Source organism: Nipponia nippon, unplaced genomic scaffold, assembly GCF_047370975.1.
Source record: "Nipponia nippon isolate SJK-2023a ecotype South Korea unplaced genomic scaffold, ASM4737097v1 scaffold_6, whole genome shotgun sequence".
NCBI classification, from domain to species: domain Eukaryota; kingdom Metazoa; phylum Chordata; class Aves; order Pelecaniformes; family Threskiornithidae; genus Nipponia; species Nipponia nippon.
Window position 1 is genome coordinate 59,749,641 of NW_028262380.1, and position 13,828 is coordinate 59,763,468.

Consider the following 13,828-nt stretch of genomic DNA (forward strand, 5'->3'; position numbering starts at 1 on the left):
TAAAAACAAAGGAGAGGTCAAGAATATCTGGTTTTCATTATATTCTTTCCCTTTTCTGCTGAGTGCATCTTGGGTGTGTTGGACTTACTGGAGATGTACTGTACTGTTGCACTGCACAGGTTGTGTGATGTCCAGTGATCCCCTACAAGTGGCTGAAGTCAAAAATAAAATGAATAAACAGCAGGACACTGGATTAATCTTACAGGAGGCAAGTCAGTGTGTCAAAGTTATCAGGGGATTTTCCACTTCCTGGCACGTTCCTTCTGTTGAGCTGTGGTCTTCTGCAGTAATGAATACACTGTAATTATGTGAAATAAGTTAGTTGGCTTAGCACCATGATACTTACATATAGCTCTTCAGTGACATAATCGTGTAGAATAGGTGGTCTGGGGGACCGATTGCCCCAGCCATCCATAAGCATCTGACAGACTAGGTGGTTAAGTTAGCCAGGTGAATTCCCTGGGCTCCCAGCAGGAATGTTGTTCTTGCTGTGTGTAGATAGAGTCGGGGAGATAATTCAGTAGCTAAGTGCAGGAGCCTGACCTTAGGTAATGGGAGTAGACCTCTCAGCGTGCATGTCTCTTACAGTAAACAAGGGAGAGTTCTGCCTATGGTTGTATACTCATCCCAGCTGAGTCATCTAGAAGATAATTATGTTCTTCGAATTTTCCAGTTATTTTTGAGGGAATACACTTTTCTTTGTCCTTTTTGACTGCAACATAATAGAACCAGCTGAAGTACTAATCAAGAAGAGTAGCTGTTATAAATGGGTGTCCTCTTTCAGAAGTAGCTAAAACCAGTACCTAAACAGCTAGAAGTGTGTGGCTTCTCTGACAAGGGAGGAGATGGAAGAACACCAATTTTGAACCAGTGGACGGTCAAAACTGTGTTAAAAATCCAGAGGAGTAATGAAGAAATGTAACGTTTCCCAAATAGCAGGATTGTTTCTTGTGCATGTCTGTTATAAAATACAAACTTATGCTTAGGGAATAGGTTGATCATCAAAATTACAAAGGTTAGAAATATTTCTCTGCTGTACAAGATTTTTTCACACCTTCCAAAGCACTTGGTATCCTCTGCGAGAGGCAATGTAGACCATTAAATGGATGGCTGTTCTGATCTGCTCTGTCAAGCAGCTTCTTTTACCTATATTTTCCTTTAAAAACACAGGGATTTCCCTCAGCTTCTCCAATTTTTACTGATGAGTTGTTTTTGCCATGCTTTCAATCCAAAGTCAAGCCAACTTTGTTGTCAAGGGTACGTACCAGAGGAGAGAATTAAACCACCACAAACCCCTGGGCATGCTATTACCTGGCACTTAAAAATTTTCTTTCTATGGGAGTTTTGTTTAAACCAGGTATGAGTCGCCCTTTTTCACTTGCTCCACGTCCACATGCTGACACCATTTCCTCATATTTCATTCTTTCCTATAGGATCTTTCAGTTGGTGCTTTCCAACTAATATCTTCCACCAACAGTTGCTTTCCTTCCTCGTTTAGGCAAGAAAGTGTTAAATTCTCTTGTCGTTTGTTCTTAAGATGCCAGTCCTGGAAAACTCTGCCTGTTAAATTGACTGCAGCTAGGAAAGAGTTCTCCGTCAATAGGAGAACCGTTATTCTTTTAGGGACCATTGAAATACTTGTAGGGAGACATTTCGTTGCTGTTTCTAATAGCCCTTGTTGAACTAATTCTGTGATAACAGAACAATACACAGAAAAAAGCTGGTGGAGGTGTAATGAGAAAAGAAATATAGGTCTCATCCAGCTTATATGGAATCCTTCAGGTCTTTCATTAGTGTGATAGAATTTCCATCTCTGACATGTGAGATCGCAGAAACTTTATTCACATTTACTCCTCAACTGAGTGTTACAGATTAACAAGGAAGTGAATAGCAATCATCGGTTATCAGTGTAAGGACTCTAAAACTTTAGACCTGTAATCCAGAATGCATTGCACAATTACAGTAAACACTTCAGAGTAGTTAATGGGACAATGTACACTTGTAAGAGACTACAGAAAACAGCCACATTTCCTTTTCCATGGGTTAGAAAACAGGCAGACTAGAGGACATTGGCTTGGGGGCAGGAATATCTTCCTCTGAGTTAAACTGCCACGGGTTCTCGTTGAAAATGGTATGATTTTAATATTCTACAGGAAACTGTATTAAAAGGAGGGGAAGGGAGAAATCTGTAGAAGCGCAGCAGCAATTTCTTTTTATTTCATTAGCTTGCGTAGCTGTGCCAGCACACATTCTAGCCAATCTTTGTTAAAATGAAAAATAACGCTATCATTTGCAGGCACGTTTCCATATGAACAGAAACAAAGACTCAGTAGCACAAAGCTTCATCTCATAAGGAAATCTCTTTTCTTCAAATATTCTGGTAGGTTATGAGAATTATACTTTTTTTTTCTATTCCTGTTTTCTGAAAAGCTTTATAAATGCACCTAATTTCAGGAAACCATTTTCTTTAAAAAGATGAACTATCCTTTAAAAAAAAGAAAAAAAGGATTTGGGTTTGCATCAAGTTTGATACATGACTTGTTAAATCAAACCAAGCCTTTGCGGTATAACGAGAAAAAAAAGTTGTAGTGTAAGTTCATATTGCCTGTGTTATTTCATAAGTTTGTATGAAACGTGCTTTGCTTCTGATTGAAGCCTGGAGTTGTTGTTTTGAGAGAGAGGCTCTTTGGAACCTTTCAGGAAATGCTGACCTGACTGTGGGGTGTACTTCTGTGTAACAAAAGGGGGAAGAAAAGATATCTTTTACTGGCAGAGGAAACTGGCTTTACTTATGTCGTAAATTAGCTCTGTGTTAGAGAACTAGGATGCCTCTTGTGTGAACTGTTAACATTTAACACGTTTCTGACTGAATTGCTAGTTTTTAAGAGCTATTGACAACTATGCAATAACTGCAATTAAAATCTCCATAGTAAACTACAGTTTTAATACCAATAGAGTTCAATGAGGGAACTCAAATTTCTTGATGACCAATGAGAACTTAAATTGTCTTCATGGCTGTAAATTATATCAGACAGCTGTATATTAGTATATCAGACTACTTGTTTGAATTGAGGTATTTAATAAAGAAATTGAAAGCATAGATCCCATTTTCAATATGATTTGAAGATCAGAGATGAAATTTTAGAAACCAAAGTAAGTACGAGCAGGTGTCTCATTAACACTTGAAAAAGTGGCTTGGATTACTTAACTAAAGGATATAGAAAGGTGATGATGTTTTTCATAAAATTAAGAAAATATTTTTTTCTTACAGCCATTTGACCAAAAGCAATGTTTTTTGTGGGCCTGTGTGCATTCTGGCATTTTCAAAGAAATCCACAAAACCTGACAGGAAGTGGAAAGTTGAAGCATTGTGATTTGTTAGGTTAAAACAAAGTAAACATTCTCAACCTGTTGCAATATTTTATTTAAAAATAAATCCATATAAGCGATAGAGGATCGTACAAAGATAAACACCTTCATTCTGTTGAAATCAATTGACCTAAGTAAAACTTTGTAGATAGCTGTGTTTTGCAAGATAGTTCTTCACTTTTTAGTTGTCTTCAGGTTTTTTTCAGTTCTTTTTTGGAAGAAGAATTTCATCGTCAAGTAGATAGACTGTACAATATTAAATATAGAAAGCCTTCCTTTCTTTTCCCCTCAGCCTGGACCTTTTCTGCAGAGACTTTGCTGTGATTTACCTTTTCAAGTTCCCGTAATAAAGAATTGGCTATTTTAATGATGAAGGTGAAGTCAGTGAGATTCAAATATTATGTGAGCCTCAAATAAAAAAATGGAAAATGTATTTGGAAACTTGCTCTAAAAAGAGAAAAACTGTTTTACTGAAACAACTAAAGAAGCTTGGGCTTTTCGAAGAATTGCTAGGAGACTCTTTTCTGATATATCAAGGAAATGCTAGGTCTTTGACCAAAACCACATATCAAAACAGTGGTGACGAACTAAATGGGACTCTGTGGCTTGTGTTGTTTCCTACTAAGCGCTAACCTGGAGAAGGAAGGAAATGGGGGCTGAGTCAGGGGACTGGCCTCTTCCTGTCAATCAGTACTGACCCGACTGATGGGGAAATGCAGATCAGCAGAGCCTGGGGGCTGCTACGCCAGCTATGAGTGCTGCTAATGCTGCTTGTTTGAGAGCTGTGTGTGGAGCTTGGGTAACCTGTCTCAATGCTGAACCAGGTCGCTCTTGTTTTCTGGCTTCCTGGTTTTTAGTTTGTGATCTGACACTTGATTTTCTTTTGTAATGTAAACCATAGCTGAACAGTAGTCTTGGTCAGCAATGTTAGTTCCTGTCCTGATAATTCTTGCTCAGCCTAGATAACATACCAAACCCTTTATACCTTGTCTACCAAGGTGTTTTTTCTCTTGTCCCCTTTACTCTTAATTATTTTATCTGAAGCACTGTCTTGATACCGTGCTACCCAGCAAATTTCATTTGAAGAACAGAGAGCAGAAAATTTAGGGCTCTGCATTACCATGAGAATATAACATCAGACTTGTGGGAGCCAGATGTCTCTCCTCAGTTCCCACATGCTGGACGCAGGAGGGAGGAAACCTCCGCTGCTGGCGTTAATGAAGTTCAAGTCCACCATCTAGCTTGGTACAGGGGATTCTAGCTGTACCAGGGGATTTCTGGCAAGGAGAGGAGGAGGGAATCTCCAGGTCAGACTGGATTGTTCAGACATCTTAAAACTATATTGCTACCTTACAAGGACTTTGATAGGATAGGGACCTTAAGTCACTGTTACTGTACTTTATCACCGAACAGCTTTTCTCAAAGCAGTGGACTTTCGGCTGCACCGGCAAAGTGCAATGAAAGGCTGGTCTGATGGCAGCTAAACATATGGGTGCTTATATAGCCCTGACTAAAGCAGTCCTAGACAAATACTGTGACACGCACCAACTGCTTTCCACTCTGCAGCTCAGCCTAGCTGGGTTTTCCTGTTTCTGAACACAACTTAGTCATGCATGTTTGCGCATTTTTATCAACAGCTAAATGACTCTCCTCCTTAGATACATGCTAAACCCTTCACTGATTCATGACCGACGTTACGGGTCTCTGCGCATGCGCTGGGCTCCAGATTTCATCGAAAGTCTGGCTGTGGTACTGTGTGATGTACATCTGGCACAATCCTTAAGACTCCTGGCATAAAGTGACATTAGCATGTACTTCATACAAAAAATATTTTAAGTAACAATCGTGACACAATCATGAAGAGATAGGTCTAAACACACAAGCATTCATAGTGGGTCCTTGCATAGGTGTAGATCCCTTCATTTTTACAGGCCTTGCTGCTGCTGACCTGAGCTACTTTTGTAAGGCTGCGGTCATCTATGTTCTTAAAAGGAATGACTGCTCATTCCTGTGGTGGCAGTCGGTTTTCTTTTGCTTGTGTAAATCACTGAGTGTGCGTGTGTAAACATTTCAAAGTGAAGTAACAGCATTTTTCCAGGACCAGACTTAAGTGGATAAGCAAAATTTATCCTATTATTTGTTTTAATCAGGAAATACTAAAGGATTTTGTCTTCTATCCATCTTATTATGCTGACTCGCTTAGCCATGTCAGAAGCTGGTGTAGCTTGGTGTGATGTTAAAAATGAGTTTAGTCTTTCTGGAAGCCCTCTATATGCAGAGCAGTTGTTGAATTAGATCTTAAAATTAAGTAAATCAGGGTAGTATCTTTTAGCTGTTCCCTGGCTGTAGCTTGTCCTTGTTTTGTTTGCTAGTTTCCTGCAAAAAGAAACCATTCTCACTTAGCATGCTGTTATCCTTGATGTTGTACAGGGCTGTTGCAGCATCTACTTGAATGCTCCTCTCTGACACATGTACAAAACTGAGATGGCACTTACCTAAATGAAATTAAATTGAAGGTCATGTTCAGAAGGTGCCAGTCTTCCAGCTAAGTTGAACATCTCAGCTGTCCAGCCCAACCATTAATTTTTAGGACTTGCAACTATGATGATTTGTTAATTTGCTCTTAAAAGACCAGGCTGAACTCCAGGTCAACTCAAATGCATATTATTCATCTCCATTTTAGCAAAGTTCAAAACACTTTTGGAGCAACTGAATTCCTAAAACTTCAGGTCAGAGCTTGCTAATGAGAAACGGTCCTTTAGAGAAAAGCATCGTCGTTTCTTTCCTGCGGTAGCCTGGAGTCGGTCTTTGGGAGCCACAGCATCTTCGAAGCAGTAGTGCATGCTTGTCATCTCTTCTCTGCATTTTCTCTTTGGAGCTTGACAGGGCATGCATCTGTCACATTGCCTGCTGGAGGATAAATAGAGTGGTGGAAAATTCCAGAAAAGTCCTGTAAAGGCTTTTGGAAGTGTCCTATAGTACCCTCCACTAACAATTGTACTCAGGATGTGCGGCTTTATATACCTACAAGTCAGTGTGTTTAGCAGAGAGGGGTAGTGTGTTGTGGTTGTAAGGTGGAAATCTGAGTGCCTCGTACGAAAAATAACATTCCTAATACAGACTCCTGTAATTGCTGGTTATTGATCTGTGGAAAACTGCCCAGTCTTTCACAGATAACATTGTTCTGGGAGTGTTGTTGCAGTTACTTAAAGTAATAGTTCTTTTTTGTAATAAACAATGACATTATTGGTGTGTGGAGATAATTTTAGATGTTATATTGGTTCTTTTCAGATGTAGTTAGAACTTAACTGATGTTTAAGTTTTGTGATCTTTTACTTTAAAACTAGTTTGATTTACAGTGGAAAGCAATGGTGCTTTCACTCTTGTGTGTGTATCCACATTGATACACCCACACACAGAATGTGTATGCCCTGGGAGGACAAAGGGACCCCGATACTCCTTTTGAGTGGTTTTTCTTTAATAGAAGGAATGATACTGTAAAAGAAATAATTATTACTGGATTTCTACTGTAATAGAAATAATGACTACTGTAAAAGTTGAAACAACTCTGGCCTGTTTACTGCATGTAACAGCAGAAGGCTTTGAGTGCCTCTTGATTTCTGTTCTGGACTATCTTTGGGAAAGTCACCTTCACGAGCACTGAGACCGCGTGTAAGTGGATGGTCTAACGCAAGTACAGGTGGACCTCAGAACTCAGCTGAAGTGGCGTGGCAGGCGGTGCTGTTAAGTGACTGATTTACCTTGATAAGAGGGAACCAATTAAATTAGCAGCACTGGAGTCCAGAGTACTAACAAAGGGAAAAGTTACTTCTGCATTGGTTTTGTAACTTTGAGTGAGAAGCCTATAGCAGTATCTTGAATGTAAAACCAGAAGAAGAAAACAAGAAGAAAAACTTAGTATTTCCAGGAACGTTAATGCTTTTGAGGGTTTCTTGTTTTGTTTAAGACTGCTTCTAATAGTTGTTGTAACCTATTTGCAAGATGATCAGATTGTAATTGTTAATTGTAGAGGGGAACAGTGTAATTGTCTTTCTGTGGGCGGGGTTAGATACCAAGACTTTTCTCTTTGAGAGTACACATGGCAATGCAAGCAAGATTTTCTGCTGAAGATGACTCTGGAATCAAAGGTTAGGAAATGAAGATTTTTACAGTAAGTTGTCTACTGTCTTCAAGTATTGGCATTTAGCATTTTGATTCTGGACACTATTTCTTAACAATCCTTTATTTCTGTTTCAAGTGCTCTATCAATTGCAAACCAGATGTTAGGAGCCTAAGTGGTTTGTTTGGGATGTGTGAGTGTCAACCCAAGAGGGAGCAGTGGTGTGGTTTTTAACAGAGAGCAATACGGGAAGGCTATGAAGGTGCACCCAGTCAGTTTGTCAGGTAGGTTCTTTTCTTTATTCAGCTGTTTGTTTAATTCAGCCCTGGGCAGATGAACTGGGCTGAGAAGTAGTTGAGAAATCATGATTTGGCATTAAGGACAAATAATTTCTTTTTGCATTCCCTCCACACGCACCTTAAACACTTGTGTGAGACTAGATTTTAATCCCTGTGATGTGTCCCATTCTGCTGAGTGGCTTGAATTTCTGTCGGGGGGCTAAGGGGGCAAAATCTTGTCCCTAACATTTAAAGCAGACTAATTTGTCTGCAGTGCTATGCACAGTCCTTGTAATTAAAAAGTTCAAGACAAATGCCAAGTGGCTGCAGTATGTCTCTTTTTTTTTTTTTTGTAAGGCACTTAAACTCTGGGTGAAACATCTGTTTCCTCCTCCCCACAGCTCATTTTGGAGATTAATATGATTCTAGTGAAATCTCACTGCGACATGTGCTGCTGTTCAGTGAAGATGTTTCAAACACCTACACGAAAACTAATTGCAGCTTCTGCCATTCACTGCCTCTATTAAAAAAAGAAAAAAAAAATTTCAAAAAGTTTTGTGAGCTAAAATGGTGGTTGGCAGTCTGAGTTACACCTGCAACAGGAAGCTGTGGCAGAAAGTACTTCAAAATATGGAATTATTGGCATTGCCCAGGCCATATATGCTGAGAGATCACTGCCTCTGCAAACGTGACTGTTCTTTTGCCATCCATTTCTGTCCTCAACGTGAAGAGCGAGGAGAGCGTAGAGCTCAGAGAGGAGATAGATATACAGAGATATATTGTTTTGAGTCCCTTTCTTCTGAACAAATTCCCAGTTTGGTTTTTGGGAGTCAAAAATTCAGGCTTGAAATATGTTGTCTTTTCTGTGCAGAGATAAATTTCCTATATTTCTACAGTCCATTAAAAATCCAGGTGCTGGTGAGTAACAGTGGTGGGTCCATACCATCCCAAATTTCAAACCAACCAACTTTCCTAAGTTTTGCCACTCCCTGTAACTGGGTGCAGCACCCTCCACTGTGTGGAGCCATTTACACAGTGCTTACAGTGATGACAGAACCTGTTTCTGTATTTAGATCATTTTAGGGCCCAGGCTCCTTGAAAACAAGTGAAAAGCACCTCTGTGAGCTGGGCTGACCTCCGGCTGGGCTAACAGGTCGAGCTGAGGTTGAAGATGTTTTTGCAAACAGAGGTTTTTTTAGAATTAATGTCCTTTTCCTCAGCTATCAGACTAACCACTGTGTATTCATTAAAGCTTCTCTTTGCAAATAGACTAATACTACTTGATGCAGCTGACTGCTGTGAAATACAGAGGTGTTTTTGTCAGTTCCTGGAAAAAACTAACATTTCAGTTTGTCTGTCCTTCATCTCAGGCTCTTTCAGTTGGTGTGAAACTGTGTAGGTCTGGTGAAATCAACAGAACGGTTGTTAGGAGGAGTTACCATCCCTAGCTTTCTGGTACTGTCTGTGCAGCTGAGATGCCTTACCCGTGACCACCTTCAGTGTTGACTTAAAGTAATCTGCTTTTTTTGGCACTGACGTGGACTAGGACTGCTTTCACAAGCATGCCCATGAGATAGTAGTACAATAAGAGCTGTATATTTGAATGTCAAGTCACTGCAAGGCAATGCCACCGAAGCCACCAGTACAATTTAATGAGACAGATCTAGCAACAGAGGGCAAGTAATGAGTGCTTGTTGTCAAGATGCTGCCAATTGTGATGGTAAAATCTCTGTGAAGGTGGAAATCACCATGGCCTGAATTTCTTGTTATGAGAATAGTGGTTAAAGACAAAGTAGCTCAGTTAATTTACTGTCCTGAAGTGTTTTTAAAGCTGCATCGTTGATAGGTGAGATTTCAAACCAGGAAACTAGATAGGAAAGAAAGAGTACCCTGAAGAGAGACCCAGTATGTTGTAGTGAAGATAGCTATATGTACACACATATATTTTAAGGTCAACATTTGAAGAGCTCTTTACCCAAAACTCAAATCCGTTGCTGCTTATAGAAGTGAAATTGTGTGTTTATCTAAGCCATTGAGATGTAATTTCAGTTTATACCATGTTAGCACAACTAATCCTTTCAGTGATGTTCAGCTTCTGCCAATTCAGTCAATGGACTAATTGTGTGAAGTGAAGCATACAAGCACAGCAGTGTTTTATGTACTACATCTTACCACTTCCTGACCCTGTCTCACTGCACACTACCTTCTTGCAGTCTTCTAGCCAGATCTGTTGTAGCGTTAGAAATGCCCAGATTAATTTTCTCTGCTTTGACAAGCTCCTTTACATTGCAGGAGGCCAGCTTTTATAGCGCATCCATAGGAAGCGTCTCCACTACAGCCTTTCACCACATAGGAGACAGACTGAAGATGTAGGCAGCTGGCAAATGTGAAAGCAATGAAGAGGTGTTCTGAGGTTGACAGTGCTTTTTATAGTACATGCATTTTCTGGGAATAAGAAGGGAGATAAACAGGAGATGATTGTGGCAAGCTGAGAAGTAGCTGTAGCAGACCAAGATGTTCCAAAGAGAAGATCACAGCAAAAAGGTAAGGGCATCAACTTCATCCTGTCCTTTTTCCTGCTGCTGGAACGGTTTCTTCACCATCAACAATTCTTCCTTTGAAAATGCTGATGTTTTCTGGAGAATCCTATAAATACTATAATAGCCATTCAGCATTACTTTGAGAAAAATACAGTAGTATTTTGATAGCTCACTCTAAGCCCCCTCAATTCCTACTCTAAATGTGGGGTTTTTTTCCTAGAAGCTCTGCAGACTGATAAAATATTGATAACAATTCAAAGATCAGAAATATCTCTGCATAACTGCTGTATATAGAGTAATAGTCCATCAAGACACGGGGGGGGGGAAGTCACGTAGCAGTTGATAAAAAGTCCTACAGAAGACTTTGACTGAAGACTAGAAATAACTGAAAATAACTCTGAAACTCTTATTCTTAGGTAAACTGTTTTTGCTTAAAGGACTGCCGGCAAGGATGTATGACTAAAAGGACAATAAATCTCTGTTGTCAAAAGCAGTGTCATAATGTCATGCATGCATCCAAGGGGAGAGCGTCAAGGGGTTAATTTGACTGCGTTCCAGTCTAACAATGCAGTGTCACAGTGTAATCTAGGATGTTACTTAGCCTTGGTGTATGTCTAATGTCAGCTGAGTAAATGATGAATTTCCTTGCATCGGCATGGATTTGGGCCAAAACCAAGGGATTTTGAAAATCCCACTGGTAGTGTTCTCAGCACAATTGTTTTAATGTAGGTTACAGCTAGATCAATATTCACGTTCAGTCATCTAATTTTTCTTTCCTGTTTCTAAGTATACTTGACTAAGTCTTACTAAAAATTATAATGTTCACAGTTTTAACTTCTCTTATTTTAAAAAATACCTAAGCCAGCTTTCCCTAAACCTTCTCTGTGGTCTTCACTCCTGGGCAGAGACCATATGCGGAAAACAAAGCAGTACTGTACATTGTTGCAAGACTTTTTTTTAAGGTTATGAGAAACAGAAGAGGGCCTTAAAATGATAACATAGTGTGCAATGAAGACAGCCTCCTAGATGGAAACAAAGCTTCCCCTGATTTTGAGTAAGACTTGGTCTGAATACTCCTGAAAAAAATCCTATCCCCAGTTCTCTGGGTTTTGTGGGAGCATCCTGGTAGGTTATGTCGAACAATGTTAGTTGCAGCAATTGGCCTTGATTACAGTTTCTAGTTTCTTGGTTATCAAATTTCTGCTCTAGGTCAGGCTTCATGTGTTCAAATGGGACAACATTTGCCACCTGGTGTTTTGGAAAAACATGCCTGGAAGCTGAAATGTATGCGGTAGCTGTGGGACTGACTGCCTTCAAAATCTGAGCGCTCCAAGAGTTGAGAACGCTTGGAGGGCCATCATTACTCGAATGAACTGAGCACCTTAACATCCCACCAGAAAGTAACAAATGACAACTTCCTAATATTTCTTAAGCATCGCAGACTTTGAGGCCTGGACTAGTTTTTCATTGGCAATGGTCCAAGTCATGTTTTTAAAATTAAACGCATGCATACAGGATTTCCTGTGTAACAGTCTTCGCACCTTTTTGGTCTTAGCACAAGCACTTCACAGCTCTGAGATCTGCCAGAGCAGTTGAGAAACGAGGTAAATTCTTAGAACACTCTCAATGGTCTGAACTGAATGACCAAATTCTAACGTGCGTGAATGACTGTCCTTGTCATTTGTCTTTCAGGTCCTCCAGCTCCATCGGCCACCAGCTGATCACATCGCAGCAGTGTAGGTGTTGCCATGAGGATCAGGAGGTGTCCTGTCTGCTTCACAGCTTGTCTTTTGGTCCTGTTGGGTAAACACCAGAGAGAGCCCAATATAGAGGCAAAGCACGTTTTAAGAGAGCTGACAAGCCAGTTCCTGCACATACATGCATCTGTGTAAGAGTACTCCATGTCCAGGGGCCTCTGTGGCACTGCATGGACGTAAGAACTGTTGCATGTGTGGGGCTGGACTCTGCTTTTTGAGAGATGATGCTCCGACGAGGATTTATTCTATTTCTTCCCCGACTTGTAGGCCTGCTGGTGGTGGCCTGTTGCTCGGTGTCTATTGTTTATATGTTGGCTTGCACACCCAAGGGTGACAACCAGCAGCTTGCCTTGCCCAGGGTGCACAGTCCAACTGCGAAGGAGGGAAATGAAGTCATTCTGCAAGAGCAAGAAGAGCAACGCCACAACTACATCATCAGCTTGAAGAAACAAATTGCCCAGCTGAAGGCTGAGCTCCAGGGCAGGAGCGAGCAGCTTAAGAACATGCAGGACCAGTACCCAGACCCCTTGGACATTCGGCTTGACCACAGTAACCCGGAGAAGGCCCAGGCTAACCTGCTGGCTTTCCTCCGTTCCCAAATAGACAAAGCAGAGGTGCACAGTGGCGTTAAGCTGTCCACGGAGTATGCGGCCGTGCCTTTTGAGAGCTTTACTCTGCAAAAGGTGTACCAGCTGGAGACAGGGCTGACGCGCCACCCAGAAGAGAAACCTGTAAGGAAGGATAAGCGAGATGAGTTGATAGAGGTGATCGAGTTAGCAGTTGGGAGTTTAAACAATCCGGAGGGGGACGGCGATGCAAAACACCGTGTATACACAGCCTCCGACTTCATTGAAGGTTTGTATGCAGACAGCAGGTTAGAAGGTCCACATAGGGCTGGTGAGGGGTTCTGGTGTGCCTGCGTTGCTGAGGGAGATGGGTGTTATCTCACAGCACAGATGTCTGGGACGATGTTAGTGCTGTGACCCAGCGATGCTGTCTCAGGCACAACTGCAGAATGGCAGCTTTCCTGGGGAATGGGACTTTGTGACAGCAGAGCCTGCCAGTCTCTTGTAGTGACCACCAATGTGTGCTCGCAGCTCTCTAGTGCGCTTGCCTAGAACTGACAAAGCAAGGAGTGACTGACCAGGCTGCGATCCCAGATCTGTTACCAGTGTCAAGACTGACAACTGCAGTTCAAATCCAAACTCCAACATTATCCTTACTTCCACCTGCGCAGCTCTGCCAGAGTCAGAGTGGCAAGACAAGTTTTGAGGACAGCAGCTGAGGAGCTCAGTAACTCAGCTGGTATCACCTATAACTTCAAATTACTAAGAAATCTTAACCTTTACAGGGTATCCATCTCCTATACTGGGAGTGGTGCACCTTAGCCCTTGGATTCTAAAATGAGCTTAACAGTCTTTACCCTCACATGTAATATTGAGGCAGTAAGTGTGGATTTTAAGTGCCGCTTTTAACAGCAACCAGTTCTTACTTCACGTCTTCTGCCACTATATCCGAAGTGCTTACTTGTTTCCAGTCAGGCTGCTTTTTCCCAGCCAGACAGAGGCACCAGATGTATGCCAGGAGTTGTGATGTCTCTGTGGTTGATACCTGTTCAGGTTAGGCCCTGCTGCATGGCAGCTCTGAGGTAAAAGGGCAGGAACATGTGCAGCAGAAACATGATATGAGACAAGATTCCAAGGGCTCATGACTGTTTCTTATTCAGTACGAGAGCTATATTTTTACTTGTAGTATGGCTGTCCT

At 41.2% G+C, this 13,828-nt stretch overlaps 1 protein-coding gene across 15 annotated transcripts in view; it reads left to right on the top strand.

Moving 5' to 3' along the window:
- CSGALNACT1 (chondroitin sulfate N-acetylgalactosaminyltransferase 1) overlaps positions 1-13,828 on the top strand; it is a 51,654-nt gene that overhangs the window by 23,002 nt on the left and 14,824 nt on the right. For 7 of the 15 annotated variants that reach the window (XM_087735906.1, XM_087735891.1, XM_087735892.1 and 4 more), the window contains 3 exons: positions 7,628-7,773; positions 10,060-10,311; positions 12,000-12,919. In XM_087735906.1, the coding sequence (XP_087592032.1) occupies positions 12,286-12,919 (634 nt within the window). In that variant the 5' untranslated portion in view covers positions 7,628-7,773; positions 10,060-10,311; positions 12,000-12,285. Of the gene's footprint in view, positions 1-2,296; positions 2,381-7,627; positions 7,774-10,059; positions 10,312-11,883; positions 11,912-11,999; positions 12,920-13,828 lie in introns of those variants that run through there. The other 8 variants (XM_087735895.1, XM_087735900.1, XM_087735897.1 and 5 more) reach the window with 4 other exon arrangements.